The 21,330-nt window shown below is 34.8% G+C and overlaps 1 protein-coding gene across 1 annotated transcript in view; it reads left to right on the top strand.

Moving 5' to 3' along the window:
- LOC114341022 (odorant receptor Or1-like) overlaps positions 1 to 21,330 on the top strand; it is a 66,567-nt gene that overhangs the window by 26,788 nt on the left and 18,449 nt on the right. Inside the window, exons 6-7 of the mRNA XM_050643220.1 lie at positions 4,286 to 4,390; positions 9,202 to 9,357. Coding sequence (XP_050499177.1) covers positions 4,286 to 4,390; positions 9,202 to 9,357 — 261 coding nt within the window. The remainder of the gene's footprint in view (positions 1 to 4,285; positions 4,391 to 9,201; positions 9,358 to 21,330) is intronic.

The raw sequence follows: 21,330 nt of genomic DNA, 5'->3' as shown, positions 1-21,330 counted from the left end.
GCGAACTTTGTCAAAGGCCTTTTCAAAGTCTGTAAAGCAGGCGTGTACCTCTTGGTTAACATCTAGGCATCTCTGTGTTAGAACGTTCAAGGCAAAGAGAGCCTTCCTTGTACCTAATCATTTTCTGAATCCCATCTGTGTATCGTTAATATCGATGTCTAGTTTTTGATAGATTCGGTTGTGGATGACTCTAAGAAATATTTTAAGGAGGTGACTCATCAAGGAGATTGTTCGATGATCTGAACATTGCATTGCCTTAGTTTTCTTCGGTGTGGTGACAAACGTAGACAGCAACCGTTCTTGCGGTATTATACCAGTACTGTATATTGTATTGAATATATGCAATATTATGGTTACGGATTTATCATTCAAAAGCTTCAGCAGTTCTGTAGGGATTTCATCAGGTCCGTTTGCTTTTCCATTTTTAGCGTTTCTTATTGCGTATTCTACTTCTTCTTTCAATATGTCTGGCCCAGTTGCATTGATTATCTGAGTTAAGTTGTTTCTATCGTCTTCAAATAATTCATTCAGGTATTCTGTCCATCTTTTTATTTTATTCTCTAGATCTACAATAAGATTTCCATCTTTGTCTTTAAGTTTCCTATTTGGCATTTCTTTATGCTTCCTGTTGCCTCTTTTACTTTTTTGTGCATATTGAACGCATCATACTTTTTCTCATAGGTTTCCATTTCTTCACACTGTTCTTTAATCCACGCCTCTTTGGCTTCTTTTATTCTCTTTTTTATGTGTTTGTTTATTTCTTTGTATTTGTCTAGGTAATTCTTCATCTTTCTTCTTTGTTCCATCAAGTCTAGTATGTCCTGTGTCATCCACCCCTTGTTCTTTGTTGTCGTTTTTGTCAGATGTTCCATTCCTGCTGTTTGTATAGCTGTATTTATGTACTTTAATTTTTGGTTAACGTTATCTGTATCGTTAATTTGTTGTTACACTGAACTGAGGTTTTCATTTATTTCTTCTGCTGTTTCTTGACGTATATTTTTGTTTCTAAGTTTATCTAAATCTAGTGTCTTTCTGTGTGGTCTGCTAATCTTTTTTGGTCTCGCCTCTATCACAGTAACTACCGGGTTATGATCTGAGCCTATATCAGCTCCTGGGTACGTCTTAGTACATTTAACAGCATTACGATACCTCCTTGCTATCAGAATGTAGTCTATTTGATTTCTCACTATTTTTTCTTTGGTATGTTGTGGAGATGTCCATGTATATAATCGCCGAGGAGGTAATTTGAAAAGGGTGTTTGTTATTACGAAGTCTTCGCTCTGGCAAAATTGAATCAATCGATCTCCTCTGTCGTTTCTGTTTCCAAGTCCATAGTTTCCTACATGTTCTCCTACCTTACCTTGACCGACCTTGGCATTAAGATAGCCCATTATTATGTTAATGTGCTGCTTTTTTATTGCTTTCGGCATTTCTTCTAAGTCGTTGTAGAATTGTTCTATTTCATCGTCATCTTTATCTGCTGTTAGTGCATAGGCACCAACACATTCGAAACGAATAGGCACCAAAAGAGGAAGATTATTTATATCATCTATTAGTTGCGTACTAAGACGACATCTATTATTAGTTTGTAATATTAAATGTGTTTAATTTTTTAGACTTTCTAGTTTCTAATTTTATTAGAATCAAAATGGAAAAGCACCAGGGTCTCGAAATATCCTCATCGAACTGATAAAATATGGACCAGACAATGCCAGACATATTGCACGAAATAATGACAGAACTCTTCAACAAATGCATGGTGCAGGGAGAAAAAATACCAGAAGACTGAAATTGCGCATACATTAGCTCGATTTACAAACAGGGAGACAAAACGTTGTAAAAAAACTACAGAGGTATAAATATAACCAGTGCAATGGGAAGGTTGTATGGCCGAGTATTAAAGAAAAGGGTGGAATTAGAAATCCAGGACATGGAAGAACACAGTGGTTTTCGCGCCGGTAGATCGTGCGCAGATAACATATTCGTGTTACAACAAGTAATAGAGAAAATAAGAGCGAGGAATCTGTCTACTCACCTAACATTTATTGAAATTCTTTGAAATTTTGACGACGATACGCATAAGTGAAGCATATGTGCGAGCAGTTCAAAATATGTATCAAAACCCAAAAAGCTGCATTAGACAGCTATTTTCTGTTACAAAAGGTTTAAGGTAAGGGTGCTACTTATCGCCAACACTATTTAAAATATAAATCCAGAAAGCTCTGGAGGAATGGAGGAAAACAGTTGCTGGGATGGGAATAACGATTGAAGAAAACTGCTTAACAACTTTGTTGTTTGCTGATGACCAAGTAATTATTGCCAACGATGGATATGATATGGACTATATGCTAAGAAATTTACAGATCGAATATGAAAAATGGGGCGTGTGTATGAATATGGAGAAAACGGAATATTTGAGAATAGGAGAGGTAACCGAAGATACGGAATTAGAGTTAAGAAGTGTAAGAAAATGTAAGGAATATAGACATTTAGAAAATAGTTTAGGAAACCGAAGATACGGAATTAGACTTAAGAAGTGTAATAAAATGTAAGGAATATAGATATTTTGGAAGCGTAATATTAGAAGAAGGAACTACAAAAAGAGACATACTGAATAGGATACGGCAAGTAAGGAAAGCAACTCGTATTTTAAATGGTCTACTATGGTCTAACAAGGTGATGATAAACACAACATTAACAATCTCCAGAACAATCGTGGAACCTATTATAACTTATGGGGCAGTGTTGGCAACTCACAGGAAAGGAAAGAAAAAATATAGAAGTAGCGGAAATGGATTACTTACGTAGAGCATGCAGGGTATCTAGATTAGAACACGTACCAAATGAGGAAATAAGACGATGAACAAAGAGTGTATATGCCATAGCTGACCACATAGAAACAAAGAAATTGCTATGGTATGGTCATGTTATGAGAATGTCAGAGGATAGATGGCCAAAAAGAGCATTAAATTACACACCCATAAATAGAAGAAGAAGAGGAAGGCCTACAGAAACATGAAAGAAAGGCATAGAACAGTCTATGGCAGATAGAGCTATAGAAGAAAACGAGTGGGTGGATAGAAATCGATGGCGAGCGAAATGTGGGATGCTAAGGACACCATAGGAACCCCACTGCTTATACATAATATATACAGGGTGTCCAGAAACTCTACCGACAAACGAAGACAGGAGATTGCTCAGATAATTTTAAGACAATTTAACCCAGTTCACCTAGTCCGAAAATGCTTTCCAAGGGAGCTAGAACTATTTGAAAATGGCGTCTGGTAATTAGTTTTTCTGAAATACCTCCAGAACACTTCTATTTAGAAAAAAGGAAAATTGGTAGGCGTTTTATCTTCCAGAGATAAATTGATTCCATCCATTACGAATTTCTAGTACAGGATATAGGCGTCTGTTTTGGGTAGGGCAACAGGTATATTATCGCATAACTTTTTTGTTTTTAATTTTTAAGCATTGTGGACTCTGGATTATTAAAATGTAAAATATTCTAGTACTAAAAGTTACTCTTACTTTAAGTCGATATGATACACCGTTTTCTAGAAAAATCAATTTGAAAATTTTTCGTTTTTTGTATTTAAAAAAAAAACTAATTAGAAATACGAAAACTGGTACATTTATTTATATTCCAGAGATGAATTGATTTCATTAATTGCAAATTTCTAGTACCGGTCATATGCGCCCTTTTTGGGTAGGTCAACGGTTATTTTATCGTATACCTTTTTTGTCTTTAATTTGTAAGCATTTTTGACACTAGATTATTATTTTATGAGCTATTCTAGTACTAAAAGTTACTCTTGCTTTAAGTTGGTAAAATGCACCGTATTTTTTGAAAAAAAATATTAATTCAAGAAACGAAAAATTTTCAAATCGATTTTTCTAGAAAACGGTGTGTACTACCAACTAAAAGCAAGAGTACTTTTTAGTACTGCAATACTTAACAATTTAATAATCCAGTGTTAAAAATGCTTCAAAGTTAAATACAAAATAGTTATACGATAAAATAACCGTTGCCCAACCAAAAACGGACGACTATGACTGGTACTAGAAATTCGCAATAAATGGAATCGATTTATCTCTGGAAAATAAATATGTGTACCAATTTAAGAAAAACTAATTACAAAACGCCATCTTCAAAGAGCTCTAGCTCCCTTAGCAAGCATTTTCGGACTAGGTGAATTTGATTACATTGTCTTAAAATTACCTGAGGAATCTCCTGTCTTCGTTTGTCGGAGAGTTTCTGGACATCGTGTATAAAATTTTTTAGACACCGGCAGGAAGCATTCAATTCTTTTCGTTGCTACTCTATCAAATGTGCATGCTGCTAGAAGTCTTTCTTTGCTGCTATTATGGAAACGAGATTATTATTAAGGTAAGAAATAGTTTATTAAAACATACAAACATTTTAGGTTGCAATTAACCCCGCTATCCTCTGAGTATCGGTGCTCCGTCTTCTTTATTTTTACGTAACTTTAAGTTCATCTTCTATTAGTGTTTCTTGATCAATATCAATACTAAAATATTTTAGAGTTATTTTCTGATTCTGCCAAAAAATATTACATTCCTAATCTTTCAAGCCTCTAGTAATTCCTATTTTAAATTTTCTGTAAACGTGTTATTTTTAAGTAAATCTATTAAGATGTAAATTGGAGGTAGAGGATCAGATAATAGAAAAAGTGATGGACTTTCAATATCTGGACCTCACACTATCTAGCTATAGACCAGGGCTCATCTGTAAAAATATTAGCACATTTGGACGTTGAGAGGTGACTCAAATTTTTTTGCAGAAATTGCTTGAAAATAAATCAAATAATAATATTTGAGTTATCCTCCCTCTCAAAAAGGTCCGGAACATTGTTTAAATAATCAAAATGTCAAAAAATGAAGGAAAAATTCGATTTTTTTCTTCGTTTTTTGATTATAACTTATAAAGTGTTCATTTCTGAGAAAAGTTTTACTGACATAAAAGTTGCGTAATTAAATTTACTACAATATAGAATTGGTTAAAAATTTTAAAAAATAGTCACCCTTGTTGCAAAATAGCAATAATTGCGAAAAAAACATACAAAAACAAGTATTCGCATTTTACGTTTTTCAACCATTTATGCTATACTTACGACCTTCATATTTCATCAAGAAAAACTTTATGATATAGTAAAATAATACTGTAAATTTAATTAAGATCTGTTCAATAGATTTTGCAAAATAAATTTTGCAATCCAGCTTTCGCAAAAAAAAATTCATTTTTTCAAAATGTTACAGGACTGAAAACAAAGCAGATAACAAGTTGAAATTTTTTTTGCTTATAGAAGTATACTGTACCTTTCATTTGCAATTTTGCAAAATTAAAATCGATTAACTACCACGGCGTCAGGAATTTTTTTAAATAAACATTCATTATTGGTGCTACGCGCAGGACAGCGGATAGTTTGCTCTTATTGGGCATTCCAATGACCTTTTATAATGATTCATACATTTTAATTTTTATTACATTTCGGTATAAATTAATAAATTTGTTTATTGCAAAATACAAACCGATACACTATCCCTTGAAATAACACTTTTATTAGCAAAAACTTTATTGTTTATATATTTTAACTTAGAGAATAAAAGTTTATTATTTTTAAACATATGCAATTGTTTAAACAATATTTCACAAACAATAATCAAATTAGATTGATTTTTGTGGAATTAAAATATTAAAATACAACAAAATATAGAGTAAGAAAATAATATATTAGATAAAGATTGGAAGAAATTTTGGTGGAAATCAACTTGTGTGAATCGAACACCGCTGTCCTGCGCGTATCACTAAAAATTAATGTTTATTTAAAAAATTTCCTGACGCCGTGGTAATTAATCGATTTTAATTTTGAAAACTACAAATAAAAGGTACAGTAGACTTCTATAAGCAAAAAAAAATCAACTTGCTATCTGCTTTATTTTCAGTCCTGTAACATTTTGAAAAAATGAATTTTTTTGCGAAACCTGGATTGCAAAATTTATTTTGCAAAATTTATTGAACCGATCTTAATAAAATTTACACTATTGTTTTACTGCATCATAAAGTTTTTCTGGGTGAAATACGAAGGTCCTAAGTATAGCATAAATGGCTCAAAAACGTAAAATGCGAATACTTGTTTTTGTATTGTTTTTTTCGCAATTATTGCTATTTTGCAACAAAGGTGACTATTTTTAAAAATTTTTACCAATTCTATATTATAGGAAATTTAATTACGCAACTTTTATGTTAGTAAAACTTTTCTCGAAAATGAATACTTTTACAGTTATAATCAAAAAACCAAAAAAAAATCAAATTTTTCCTTAATTTTTTGACATTTTGATTATTTAAACAATGTTCCGAACCTTTTTGAGAGGGAGGATAACTCAAATATTATTATTTGATTTATTTTCAAGCAATTTCTGCAAAAAAAATTGAGTCACTTCTCAACGTCCATCTCAAAACAGATGCGCCCTGGACTACTACGAAAAGCTCGAAACGGAAATTGAAGATTAAGTGAATCGAGCAAACAGAACCGCAGGTTCGAAAATATCGAAAAAGAAATGAAATGCAGTATTTTCAAAACAGTTATTAGTCCAATAGCGACATACGCGGCAGAAACACGACCTGACACAGAGAAGACACAAATATTGCTAGAAATAGCAGAGATGAAAACCCTTTGAAAAATCGACGGTTGGGGCAAAAACAGACGGACCACTCTGTGGATCCACTTTGTGGATCCATAAAGCAGCTTCCGATGATTGGCCGTGGGTTCTTATGTGGAGTGGACGTTACAGCCCAGACGAGCGACTGTTGCCAGCTACAGTCGCCGATCCTCACTGCTAGTGGCGTCCACTAGCAATCAAAGATTTTTGATTGAAGTGCAAAACAGACCGGCTATATGGGATACAATAACCCGATGGTCTAGTTATAGGGCATTGAAAGGAAAAGCATGGGATGAGATCTTTGAACAATTTGTTCCTGATTTTAAAGAAGGTAGCCTATCGAAAAAAATAAATCCCGTAAGCAATATTTTCTCTATTTATATTTACATTTTATTATACATTGAAGGAATTCATAGTTAATTGTCGGATAAGAGTTTACTTTGATGACGCTGTAATAAAAGAAGTAGAAGGAGGCCTTCCTCGTCTGAATCCCTCATTGGTCTGAACAAAACAAATACTCACAATCTTGTTTGTTTATTTATGTTAAATAGTGGCGTCCCATCCTTAGGACAAAAAAGGTTTTATTGTTTGTTGTTGAAAACACAACGATAAGATATCAGTTAAAAGGGGGTTGCAAGTTAACATGTTTAGATATATTTAATATCATCATCTTCTTAAGGGCATCCTTCACTCAGTTGTCAGGTTGAGAATCTTAATATTTATGTGTGTTTTTTTGTTTTGAAAATTGTATCAAACTATTTTACGTCTGTAGGATACCAGATATACTGGTTGATTTTTATGTGCTTCTTTCTGTGATATAGCTGTTTTTCTCTGGTTCTTCTTAATTCCATTTATGGAGTTTATTGGTGATAGGTGGATTGGTGGAGTTTATAAGTGATAACAAACAAACTGAATAAAATTATAACATTAGCAGAAGAACAACAAGGTTTTAGGTCGGGAAGATCATGCACCGACGCTATATTTATAATGATAATGAGGCAGATTCAAGAAAAATCGTTAGAATAAAACAAACCCGCATACTTATGTTTCGTGGACCTTAAGAAGGCATTTGATAGGGTCAAATTAAAGGACGTTATCCATTTATTGTACACAAGAGAGGTACCTCTAGGAATAATTAAAACGATCGAAAATATCTACCAGAACAACACAATAAAAGTAAAAGTAGATGAAGAACTAAGTGACTCAATTGAAGCTGGCAATGGGATAAGACAGGGAGATTCCTTGAGTCCTCTGTTGTTCAACCTGATCATGGAAGAAATAATAAAAAAAGTAAGAACAAAAAAAGGATACCAAATGGGAGAAAAACAACTTAAAATAATCTGCTACGCAGACGACGCAATACTAATCTCTCAAAGTGAAGATGATTTACAACGTATGCTGCACGAATTTATTATAACCGCTAGAAAATTGAACATGTTAATTCCCCAAAAAGACTAAATGCATGGTTATAACAGCAGATCTAATAAGGTGTAAATTAGAGCTGGAGGGTCAAATAATAGAACAAGTCATGGAGTTTAAATATCTAGGCATCACACTATGCAGCTACAGAAAGCTCGAAACAGGAGTGGAAGATCAGGTGAATAAAGCAAACATAGCAGCAGGTTGCCTGAATGAAACAATATGGAGAAACAAAAACATCGGAAAAGAAGTAAAAGGCAGAATTTACAAAACAGTCATCAGACCAATAATGATATACGCGGCAGAAACACGACCTGATACAGAAAGGACAAAAATAATGCTAGAAACAGCAGAGATGAAAACGTTGCGAAAAATCTATGGTAAGACGCTGTGGGATAGAGCTAGATGTACAGATATATGACGAAGATGCAAGGTGGAGAACATTAATAACTGGGTGAGAAACAGAAGTGTAGAATGGAATGACCACATAAGCCGAATAACAACAAATTAATAGAGTAGTAAGGACGGCGAGAGACGGTTCCCTAATAGGAAGATGATCAGTGGGAAGACCACGAAAACGATAGAATGACAACTTACTGGAGGCACATTAAAAAAACAAACGGCAGTACCGGATTATCAATCCCATTTCTAAATCTTTCTAGGATGACTTAGTCTGTTTCATTTCTGACGATGTTTAATTCACGATATTGCACGGACTTCTAGGTTCAGGGCCTATCTGTTAGCTGCCACAAACGAAAATTGTTAAAAGGACAAAAGTTGGGTGTCTCGTCAAAATGAAGCTACTCACGAAAAATTAGCTTGTTAGTAGTAAATAGTGAAAATAGGGATGGGATCCCGGACTATAATTTCCAGGGTGAACTTTTTCTCAAACAGAATATTTAATAACTAGAACAATTTAGATCAAGACACAAGATTTATTATTTCACAATTTTGGTATATTTAGTAGTAACTTTATAATTTCTATTAGTTTTATAACGATACGTTTCTTTGTTGTATAATATTATTATTAATTTACACTAGATTAGATTTTAATTATTTTGTCTTTGAAAATAGTAACAGAATAATAAATTTTTATAGAGCAACTCCCTGACTGTTTCTGCGTATCATTGCGACTGGGTTTATTCTTCAGAGCAGTTTAAAAAGAATCTAATTTTTTTAATGACCAGGAGCCAGCTTAAGACAATAATATACGTAGGAAATTTTATACCGCTTTCCTTGGATTCTTTTGTCAAAGTAAGTAAATATTGAACTACTTTTAGTACCGTAAAAATATGAAATGGGAATGTGACAGTTGTGCATTATATCAGATCTTTACCTCCATCTCCATCCTTAAAAGTCCACTGCTGAACATTGGCCTCTTTCCCGTGTTTCGAACCCCGTCTCTCTTGCGCCGCTCTCATCCAGTTTTTATTTAGCCTTCTTAAATTTTCAGTCCATCGTGTAGGTGGTCAACCGACGCTTCTCTTATCTTCCCCTGATTTAGAATCCAATAACCCCTCTGTCCATCGACCATCTGCCATCCTAGATATGTATCCTGCTTATCACCATTTTAGTCTAGCAATCCTTTCGATGACGTCAGTCCCTTGCTACCTCTCCTGATCTTTTCGTTTTTTATTTTATCTCGCAGAGATCTTCCTAACATAGATCCTTACATTATTCTCTGTGTAACACTCAGTTTGGTAGCCGAGGCTTTAGCTAAGGTAAGTTTTTCTGCTTCGTGTGTCAATACTGGAAAGATGCATTGATCAAATAATTCTCTCTTCAGGAATGTGGGTAGATCACTTTTAAAAGTTTCTCTCAGTTTTTCATATGCTGCCGATGCTGCATATGCTGCTTTTCATACGACCGATTCTTCTCTTCAGGCAACGGGTCTTATTATTCTCGCCAATCATAATTTCGCGGCATCATTGAAAAAACTAGAATCATGCGAGCTGTGGGTTTACAGAAGAATTCTGAAAATATCGTGGACAGAACACGTTACAAACGAAGAGGTTGCGAGAACGATAAGTAAAGAATATCTCGGATGTATTAGCGAGCTCGCACACCAAAGCAATATCCCTACATCGCATAACATACATTGCGGAAAGGTACTAGGTCTGGATCCCGCGTATGAAAAAAAAAGTTGAATAACAGCAAGCTGAAAATTTGTTAATAGCTTAAGGGTGTCTAGTCGGACAAACTTTGATATATGGGAACACTGGAACAGGGGCAGTTTTAATTGTGGAACAGGTTAAAAATTTGGAACGGTCAGGCCACGAAAACGGCACATTTATTTTGTCCGACAGAACAGACTTAAACTCTCCGAACAGAGATTAAACTCTCATGCAAAAATCAGACTGCTATTTATTACCAAACGGGCGTTTTAATGAGTGGAACATGTAGAATATGTCAAATGACAGGAATTATGACAGGTGATAAATAGCAGTCTGATTTTTGCATGAGAGTTTAATCTCTATTCGGAGAGTTTAAGTCTGTTCTGTCGGACAAAATAAATGTGCCGTTTTCGTGGTCTGACCGTTCCAAATTTTTAACCTGTTCCACAATTAAAACTGCCCCTGTTCCAGTGTTCCCATATATCAAAGTTTATCCGACTACACACCCTTAAGCTATAAACAAATTTTCAGCTTGCTATTATTCAACTTTTTTTTCATACGCGGGATCCAGACCTATACGCACTGAGTGTCAAATCTGGTTTTCGGTGAACGAAATTCCACCGAAAGTCACCGAATATTCACCGAAAACCAGATATGACACTCAGTGCGTATCTTTTCGCAATGCATGTCACATGCGATAATATATGATATTGCTTTGGTGTGCGAGCTCACTTACACGTGTAGACAGATACAACCTGCTCCAATGGATTATGCAGCGACAGACTTAAGGAAATAGAAGCATAGGAAGACGCAGCATATCGTAGCTGCTCAACCTGAGAGAGTGGTACGGATGTACATCAAATGAACTTTTACGAGCAGCCGTCTCTTAAGTCCTAATAGCTATGATAATTGCCGACCTCCGTCACGGAGATAGCAGTTGAAAAAAAAGAATCATAATTTTCTGTTCTAGGTATTTTTGTTTACCTTCGAGTTCTATTTCTTGCCTGTCAATACTGATGTTCTTTTTGGGTAACAAATTTGTCATTGCTTATGGTTTCAAGTGTTTATATTATAAACTTACATTTTCTGTAGCCACAATGAGTTCCTAGGCCATCTCTCTTTCAATTTCTAGATACTCAGCTATTATGACTATATCGCCAGCGTAGTTGTTTAGACATTCTCCATCTCTTTTTATTAACTTTTCCAGCCAAACATAATTCTTAAAAGCATGTTCCAGCAACGTTTCAAAAAGTTTAGGTGATGGGTCTCCTTGTCTAACCTTCCGCTCTATTTTTTATGCGATTACTATTAATATACAGGGTGTCCAGAAACTCTACCGATAAACGAAGACAGGAGATTCTTCAGATAATTTTAAGGTAATTTAACCCAATTCACTTAGTTCGAAAATGCTTCCTAAGGGAGCTAGAGCTCTTTGAAAATGGCGTCTTGTAATTAGTTTTTCTTAAATACCTCCAGAACGCTTTTATTTACAAAAACAAAAATTGGTACACGTATTTATCTTCAAGATATAAATCTAATCCATCCATTTCAAATTTCTAGTACCGATCACAGGCGTCCGTTTTGGGTAGGGCAACGGTTATTTTATCGCATAACTTTTTTATCTTTAACTTCTATGCATTTCTGATACTGGATTATTAAATTGTGAAGTATTCTAGTACTAACAGGTACTCTTGTTTTAAATCGGTAGGACACACCGTTTTCTAGAAAACTCGATTTGAAAATTTTTCGCTTTTTGAATTAAAAAAAAATTTAAAAAAAAACTGTTTAGAAAGACGAAAACTGGTACATTTATTTATTCTCCAGAGAAAAATCGATTTCATTAATTGCGAATTTCTAGTACTGGTCATAGGCGTCCGTTTTGGGTAGGTCAACACTTATTTTATAGCATAACTTTTTTGTCTTGAATTTTTGAGCATTTTTGACACTAGATAATTAAATTATGAGGTATTCGAGTACTAAAAGTTACTCTTACTTTATGTTGGTAAAATATTTCGTTTTTTGTTGAAAAGTTCTTTTAATTTTTTTTCAAATTCTAAAAACGAAAAACTTTCAAATCGATTTTTCTAGAAAACGGTGTGTCTTACCGACTTAAAGCAAGAGTACCTTTTAGTACTAGAATACCTTACAATTTAATAATCCGGTATCAAAAATGCATAAAAGTTAAGGACAAAAAGTTATACGATAAAATACCCGTTGCTTTACCCAAAACGGACGCCTATGACCGGTATTAGATAGAAATTTGCAATAGATGGAATCGATTCATCTCTGAAAAGTAAATACGTATACCAATTTTCGTTTTTCCAAATAGAAGCGTTCTGGAGGTATTTAAGAAAAATTAATTTCATGACGCCATCTTCAAAGAGCTCTAGCTCCCTAAGAAGCATTTTCGGACTAGGTGAATTGGGTTAAATTGTCTTAAAATTATCTGATGAATCTCCTGTCTTCGTTTGTCGGTAGAGTTTCTGGGCACCCTGTATAAGTAAAATATGGTTTTTGCTTGTTTTCGATTCGGATGGATGCACAATACCTGAACAGCTGTTTCTGCCTTATAGGCTTCTTCAGCAGAGCAGCGTGCACACCTCTGAAGCGAAAACCAGCTAGCCCATCTATTTAAGGGAAATTTCAAATATCAATAAAATCCCCATTGGGACGCAATTCAGCGACAGCTCTTAAATGAACTAACAGGTCTCAGATGCAGAATTCACCATTATAATAAGAATTAAAATGGTAAATAGTTATTTAAATCTGCAACTTTTCTTGTTTGAAGTTCTTTCTGGTACATGCTTAATCTGCGACTTTTACAATTTATAAGACAGCAGACGACGAATATAGAAACACAAAGGACTCTACAATATGCAGTCACATCCCGTTGTCATTCGTCTAGAAAAAGGACAGAAAGAAACTTTCTAGTACTCAAATCTGAGTAAAGATAGAAAAGTAAAAGACGGTTTTTGCTTGTTTTCGATTCAGAGGGATGCACAATAGGGTGGAACGAAAAAATGTTTTTATAATTTCAATGTGTAATAGTGATAGAAAGTTGTCTGTAGCCATAAATTTTGAGAATTTTGATGATTTTGTTTGGTAAATAATAGCTGTTGTAATGTCTTAATTCCTATTTTAAATCATAAGTACACACTCTAAAACTACCCTTTCAAGATATTTTTAGTTTTAACTTCAACAATCCAATATTTATTTTTACTAAAACTGGCAAAGTTTGAACCTGAATTGCACATTTAAAAAATATTTAATAGTAAATATTTATTTCATTCTTTAATATAATTTAACATTCTAACTATAGTAGAAAAGCACATTTTAATAGTAGAGGAACCTGGATTACCCTTCCTAGGGCATATAACTCCTACTTCCGGAGCAGGTGAAGTTATAAAAAATAGCATAATGGAGCATTTTCAAGGTGACAATTCTTTGAATATTTCCAATATAACAGCTGTTGGATGTGATGAAACTGCCACTAACACTACTGATGTTAACAATGGCGTAATTACTTTAATAGAAAAATCCTAAATAAGCCGCTGACGTGGCTGATTTTTTGTTCTATACCAATGAATTGCCTTTGCGTCATTTGTTTGGCAAATTGGATGGAAAAACTAAAGGCCCTAATGAATGTCTTTCAGGCAAATAACTTGAAATCTGCAACCAGCTTCCTGTGGTTAATTTCGTTCTCATACAAAACAACCTCCCTATTATAGAGATTAAGGATGATCTAAACACAGATCAAAAATATTTACTTGAAATGTGCAAAGCAATTTCAAGTGGTTTATGCCCTTCTGACCTTTCTTTAAAAACCCCTGGGAAATTAGCTCGTTCACGGTGGCTTACGTTGGCCAATCGCCTTCTTCGGTTATATGTTGCAACAGAGAATCCTTCAAATAATCTGAAAACTTTAATTGTGTATTTGACGTAGGTGTATGTCCCAGTCTGTTTTCATATTAAACTGAAACCATTTTGTGTAAATTTTCACGTTATATTTGTGAGGAACATCTCCAAATAAATTATCCAGTAATTCAAAGAAACCGTTACTTCTCTCTCCCAGAAATTGTGCTTCGTTCCATGTTATGTGACTAGAGAAAACACATAAGAGAGCTAGGTCTGCGGCGACTTTTCAAGGCAAGATCAGAACTCATAAATGGTGTAAGGAAGTTTGTTGTCCCGAAGCTTAACTTTAATGCCAATGACTACAGTGATAGAATTAACTGGGCAGAAGAACAAATTAGTGAGCCTCCTATGACAAAACATATAACTGACGAGGACATAATAAAGTATATAAGTGAAGCAAGAGACCCTAGTTGTCAGGTCCAGTGTGTGGATTTTCCGTGTTTTTCCTGTCGCACAGGCAGTGAAAAGAGTCTTAAAGCTCGTGACTGAGTCATCTCTTAGTGTCTGTGGTCTTGAAGCAAAAATGATTTGGTTAGAGCGAAGACTGTTTCCCAAAAGATTATGCCCAAATTTGAGATAAAAAAAAATTTATTTAATTATCAAGATGAGTATTCTAACTAATCTTATAGCAATGTGTACTGTTGTGATCTGCTTTCTATTACTTTTATTTTAATTGAGTATTTATTTAATTAATTATTGAATTGACGCAAATCATACATAAAAAATTTATAAAAAATCTCAGGGTGCCATTTTGTCATAAAATTAACTAAAATTATCTTAGGTTATACTTATCCTTTCTCGTGGCTTCAGTATCTCTTAATTGATCCTTATCGGGATAGAATAGGAAAAGGAAATAAATAGAAAAATAATAAATAAGCACATACAAATACCTTTATTATCAAAAGCAATGCTCTGAAAATCTATCAATTAAATCTTGTGGGCATAATTGTCCAAATGAAACTTTTACCATATAATTATTCTAATTTAAACAAATATTTATCGCTTTGTTCCTGATGCCATTTTTAAAATAAACTAAACAAACAAATTTAGGTACTTACAAAACTACTTATACTTCCTATTAAATTATTGAAATGTTGGAACCTTAATTCATATGCTCTTACGCAAATATTTTAACTTTTGATTATAAAAAACATCTATCACATAAGTTATTGACTGACATTTTTGATTCACACACAATGATGTCTCCTCTTGACCCAAACAGCTCCTCCTTGTTGATTATGTTAGGCTACCAATCAAAGCCCTCTCCGTTCTCAGCATGAATCCAGCAGCATACCAGCAACTATTTCTCCAAAACACAAGTCAGGCAGCTTTTGACCAGTACTCGTTCAATAAACTCCAAAACTCTCTCCTCTCTTTCTCTCAATAATAATCTCCTGAGACCCAAGTATCTTTTTTACTTGGTGTCACAAATAATTTTAATAACTACAGTTCTTGTAACTTACTCTCTTGGACTTTACAGAATCAAAGAGGTTTTTCTTCTCAATTTGATTTGTCTCTCGTTCCACTTTTCAGCTACTCTCCACTATCAAACCACCACTAGTACTTGCTTCTGAACTATACGCGAAAACTTTCGACTGCCTTTCTCGGATGCCAACCACACAATGATGTCTTTTCCAAAACTGTCTCAATATTCAAACTTCCCTTTCCCCCTTCCAAATTGCCAAGCCAATCAGAAACATTTCTCTTTTTCATTCGAAAAACCAGGCATACTTTCAAACAATACTTCTACTGAAACTAATCACTTTTCGGAAATTATACAAAAATTCTTGTGTTTAAACAAACAGCCTTAAAATTCCAAATCTCTCTACCTTTATTTTTCTAAAAACTAATATTTTACCTTTCCCGTAACAAATAATCTTTTTATAATTATAATCCGAAATAAATTGTCTTTCACTTCACTTATTTACAAACGTCTTTAATTCTTCAGGGAAAAACTCATTAAGGAGAAACCCACTGCGTAAAAGCTACCTTCTAATAACTAGTTACAAATCAATATACAGGGTGCATCAAATTTATGTGCCCGCGTTATAATTAAAAATTAAAATTTTTTACTCTATCTTTGATTGATAAAGTGATACATAATAGTACATATTAGTCCATGTGATGAGACCGCTCCCGTCTGAAAAAAAATTCTGATTCGGTTTATTTGTGGATTCCTATTCAAAAATGTCCCCTTTAAACAAATCTGAAGGGTGCCGGGCGGATTTTTTGGCCAGAAATTGTTTAAACAATTTTCTTAAACAAATACAAAAGATCATGTTTTTTGCTCTGGAACATATATTTTTAGACTTCTTAGGTCAATCTAAACAAGAAAGGTATCTTGTAATTTTTCTCAGAAATTGATAGTTTTGGAGTTATAGGCGATTTAAAATCTGAAAAATGCGAAAATACGCATTTTCGAGGCTTAAAAACTCATATTTAGATTAATATTTTTGAGGTTACCAGATACTCAGATTGAAGACTGAACATTCAGCTTCAAGATTCTGAGGAGTGATCGCGTCTAACTTTAATTTATACCGTTGTTTTTTAATTGATAAATATGCGTGTTTATCCGATTTTTTTGCCGGTGCGGTGCGCTTCATTTCAAAAATCTTCTATTTTCATCCGAAAAATATTTTTCTAGATTCTTTGGGACATTCTAAATAAAATTAGTTTCTTGACATTTTTCTCAAAAGTGAATAGTTTTTAAGTTATAAGCGATTGAAAATCCGAAAAATGACAAAAAACGCATTTTCGGATATTAAATCGCTTATAACTTTAAAACTATTAACTTTTGAGAAAAATGTAAAGAAACTTATTTTATTTAGAATGTCCCAAAGGATCTAGAAAAAATATTTTTAGGAGGAAAATAGGAGATTTTTGAAACGGAGCGCGCCGCACCGGCAAAAAATCGGATAAACACGCATATTTAACAATTAAAAAACAGCGGTATAAATTAAAGTTAGACGCGATCACTCTTCAGAATCTGGAACCTGAATATTTAGTCTTCAATTTAAGTGTCTGACAACCTCAAAAATACTAATTTGAATATGAGTTTTTAAGTCTCGAAAATGCGTATTTTCGCATTTTTCAGATTTTAAATCGCCTATAACTCGAAAACTATCAATTTTTGAGAAAATTTATAGGATATCTTTCTTGTTCATAATCACTGACAAAACTCAAAAATATATGTTCCGGAGCAAAAAAACGTGATCTTTTGTATTTGTTTAAAAAAATTGTTTAAACAATTTCTGCCCAAAAATTCCGCCTGGCACCCTTTAGATTTGTTTAAATGGAACATTTTTGAATAGGAATTCACAAAGAAACCGAATCAGAAATTTTTCCAGACAGGGGGGCCTCACCACATGTACTATATAGCGATGATAGCAATGTTAACTGTTATTAGAAACAATATTTGACTAAGAAATGTTAGCTACGGCACCAGGTTAAATATATAAAATATTTGAAATTTTCTGTATTTTGTTGTTAAAGACCTATCTTTTCAAAGCTCTTGCGGCACCTCAAGATGTAAACATAGAACAAAAATATTTTGTAGTTTTATTGTAGACATGATAAGGCAACTTTCGAGTGCTATTAGAAAGTTGTTCAAAAAAAATTTTTTTTTCATATGTTTTCGTTCCACCCTAATGCACAATCCCTGGGCCTCGATTTTTGACCCTTCGCTTCGTTATCGAACGTATTCGCTTCGTATCTCTTTAGTATACGTAGCGCATACGTTGGATAACGAAGCGAAGGGTCAAAAAGCGAGGCCCTGAACAGCTGTTTCTACCTTATAGGCTTCCTCAGTAGAGCAGCGTGCATACCTCTGAAGCAAAAACCATCTAGTCCATCTATTTAAATCTCATATCTTTGAAATTTCCTTTAAATAGATGGGTTAGCTGGTTTTCGCTTCAGAGGTGTGCACGCTGCTCTACTGAGGAAGCCTATAAGGCAGAAACAGCTGTCCAGGTATTGTGCATCCATCCGAATCGAAAACAAGTAAAAACCATCTTTTACTTTTTTATCTTTACTCAGATTTGAGCACTAGGAAGTTTCTTTCTGTCCTTTTCCTAGACGAATGAAAACGGAATGTGACTGCATATTGTAGAGTCCTTTTTGTTTTCTATTCGCGGTGTGCAAGTACTTGGAAGGGATACGCGAAACGATCGTGCGCGAATAGCGGAGAAATATTGCAACTTTTTTAAATAATTAGGGATTCCAATGAACTGTCAGTGGTGGCCGGTGGATGGCTAAACTGACATGGCCATAGACATAGTTAAGGGGGGTGGTCATGGCGTATCTAATGTTTACATTGAATATTGACAAATTTGTAAAGAATATCCTGTTTGGTTTTGTTTTTTTCTTAATTGTGTAGCGAAATTTGTGAAATTGTGATAGCAAATTAAATATGAAGTGGTTTAAACATTGGATACGCCTATGGATGACAGTTTCGCCATCCAGCAGCCATATTATATCACGTGATTTGGAATGCCTAATTCATATTGTCAACTGAAATTGTCAAATTGACGTACATTTCATACCAATTGTCATTTAAGAAGAAAAATTATATATTGCTTCACAATATTGATATGATATGCAATTATTATATAAAGGTAAATTTAATTAATTGTATTTTGCTTGCAATACTGCATTTTAATAACTAATTTTATTTACTACATACAATTGTTTAAGTTTGAATAACACAACCTAAATCTTATTTTTTCTTCTTATTATTTTTTTTTGGACTATGGCCTTGACAATTATCCAGTAACCAGGACCATATGATTGGCCAATATAATTAAAAGTGCGAATAAAAGTTCAGAGCGTAGAAATAGGTGTCGCTTTTCCGAACTTGCACGGTCCCAATATTCGTCGTCTGCTGTCTTATATGTAAAAGTCGCAGACTAAGGATGTACCAGAAAAAACTTTCAACAAGAAAAGTTTAAGATTTAAATAACTATTTACCATTTTAATTTTCATTATAATGATGAATGCTGCATCTGAGATTTTTCAGTTTGTATTAATATACAGTGCGCTGGAATAAGTGTTAACCCCCCACCTTATTAACTTATTTATTTTTAACACATAAGCAAAACGCTCGGATAGGTCGATTTTTAAAATAATCAAAGTACATTATAGCATCAATGTTTCGAGCATTTCGCAATACCTCTTCAGGTGACGGGCATAACTTTAATTTTTATAAATGGGAAAGTACATCATGTGACACCTCATTTAAAAGCTTTTGAGATACTGATTAAAAAATCTGTAATACTTTTTGACAGAGTAGGCGCAAAATTTGGGTCGAATTGTTTTTAAATGCATGTATTTTTTTCGAATCCTGAGAAATCTAATAAATATTTTTGAAAAATTTAAACGCAGAATGAAATATTACAGTGTTCTCGATGGTCGAAATTCCCTGAGAACTTCTGTAATGTTTATTTTAATAATTCGCAGGGGTGAAAAAATGATAAAATATAGTCTGATTTTTAATTTCAAATGGCAACGATCCCGCTGCTCCGGCAGTCAACATGACAGAAGTCACACCCGATCAGATAGCCCATCATCTTCTAATGAACGGTAAGACGACATCAAGAAAGAACAAGGTGAGAGCTCAACGGAATATCGACGAAGAAAGAGATGTTCTAGGTACCTCTTTTTGTCTAGAGGAGATGAGAGGCGCGATCCATCAAATGAAAGATAATAAAGCGGCTGGCCTGGACGACATACGAACAGAGCAAATAAAGAACTTTGGACTAAAAACCGTAGAGTGGCTCGTAAAAATGATGAATTGCTGCATCCGTACATTACAAATCCCCAAAATCTGGAGAAAAGCTAGAGTGGTAGCCCTCTTAAAACCAGGGAAGGATCCGGCGGATACAAAGAGTTTTAGACCTGTATCTCTCTTGTGCCACCTTTTCAAGGCCTTTGAAAGAATGATACTGAACCGGATCGCAGAATATGTGGAGACTAAAATTATTCCAGAACAAGCAGGATTCAGACCCGGAAAGTGCTGCTGCAGTCAAATTCTTAATCTCACCCAACATATTGAAGATGGTTTTGAACGGAAGGAAATAACAGGAGTAGCGTTCATAGACCTAACTGCCGCCTATGATACAGTTAACCATCAACGGCTACTCGCAAAACTCTACGAAACTACAAAGGACTTCCGACTAACAAGGTTAGTGAAATGTCTCCTCCAGAATAGACGCTTCTACGTAACGCTCCAGTCCAAGAACAGTCGGTGGAGGGACCAAAAAAATGGGCTACCACAGGGAAGTGTCCTCGCGCCGTTTCTATACAACATATACACCAACGACCAACCCATACACCAACAAACAAGGCAATTTATTTACGCTGATGATACAGCGGTGGCAGCTCAGGGAAGAACCTTCAATGAAGTCGAAGTGAAGCTGACAGATGCCCTGGGAGACTTAGCTCTATACTATGATAAAAACCATCTGAAACCCAATCCCACAAAAACCCAGGTATGTGCTTTCCACCTGAGAAACAAGCATGCCCGAAGGTCGCTGGAGGTGGAATGGCGTGGTCAGATGCTGGAACACAACAAGACGCCAAAATACCTTGGCGTCCGTCTGGATAGAACTCTGTCTTACCGATACCACTGTCAAGATGTTAAGAAGAAAGTAAGTGCCAGAAATAATATCATCCGCAAGCTAACTAATACAAAATGGGGAGCACAACCACACACTCTCCGCACTTCTGCCTTGGCATTATGTTTTTCGGCCGCGGAGTTTGGAGCACCAGTATGGGCAAACTCTGCTCACGCAAAGAACGTCGACGTGGCTCTAAATGAAACGGTCCGTATAATATCGGGTTGCCTGAAACCGACACCTATCGAAGAGGTATACCCCATTGCTGGAATTGCTCCACCACTTATCAGGAGAAAGGTCACGTCAGAGGTAGAACGGAAAAAGCAGGAGACGGACCGAAGACACCCCTTATATGACCACCAAACTCAGCCAAGCAGACTAAGATCTCGGAAAAGCTTCCTGAAAACATCAAGATCCATCCCCGAAGCGCCAGAGACGCGCCGAATACACCTATGGCAAGCGTCAACTACTGCGACACATTTTCCTCCCTCGGAGGAAATGGCTGCTGGACACAATTTACCGTATCCGACTTGGAAAGCGCTAAACAGACTAAGAACCGGCGTTTCACGTTGTGCTAGTAACCTGAA

This window comes from Diabrotica virgifera, chromosome 2, assembly GCF_917563875.1.
Source record: "Diabrotica virgifera virgifera chromosome 2, PGI_DIABVI_V3a".
NCBI classification, from domain to species: domain Eukaryota; kingdom Metazoa; phylum Arthropoda; class Insecta; order Coleoptera; family Chrysomelidae; genus Diabrotica; species Diabrotica virgifera.
This window is presented reverse-complemented; position numbering and strand designations above follow the sequence as displayed.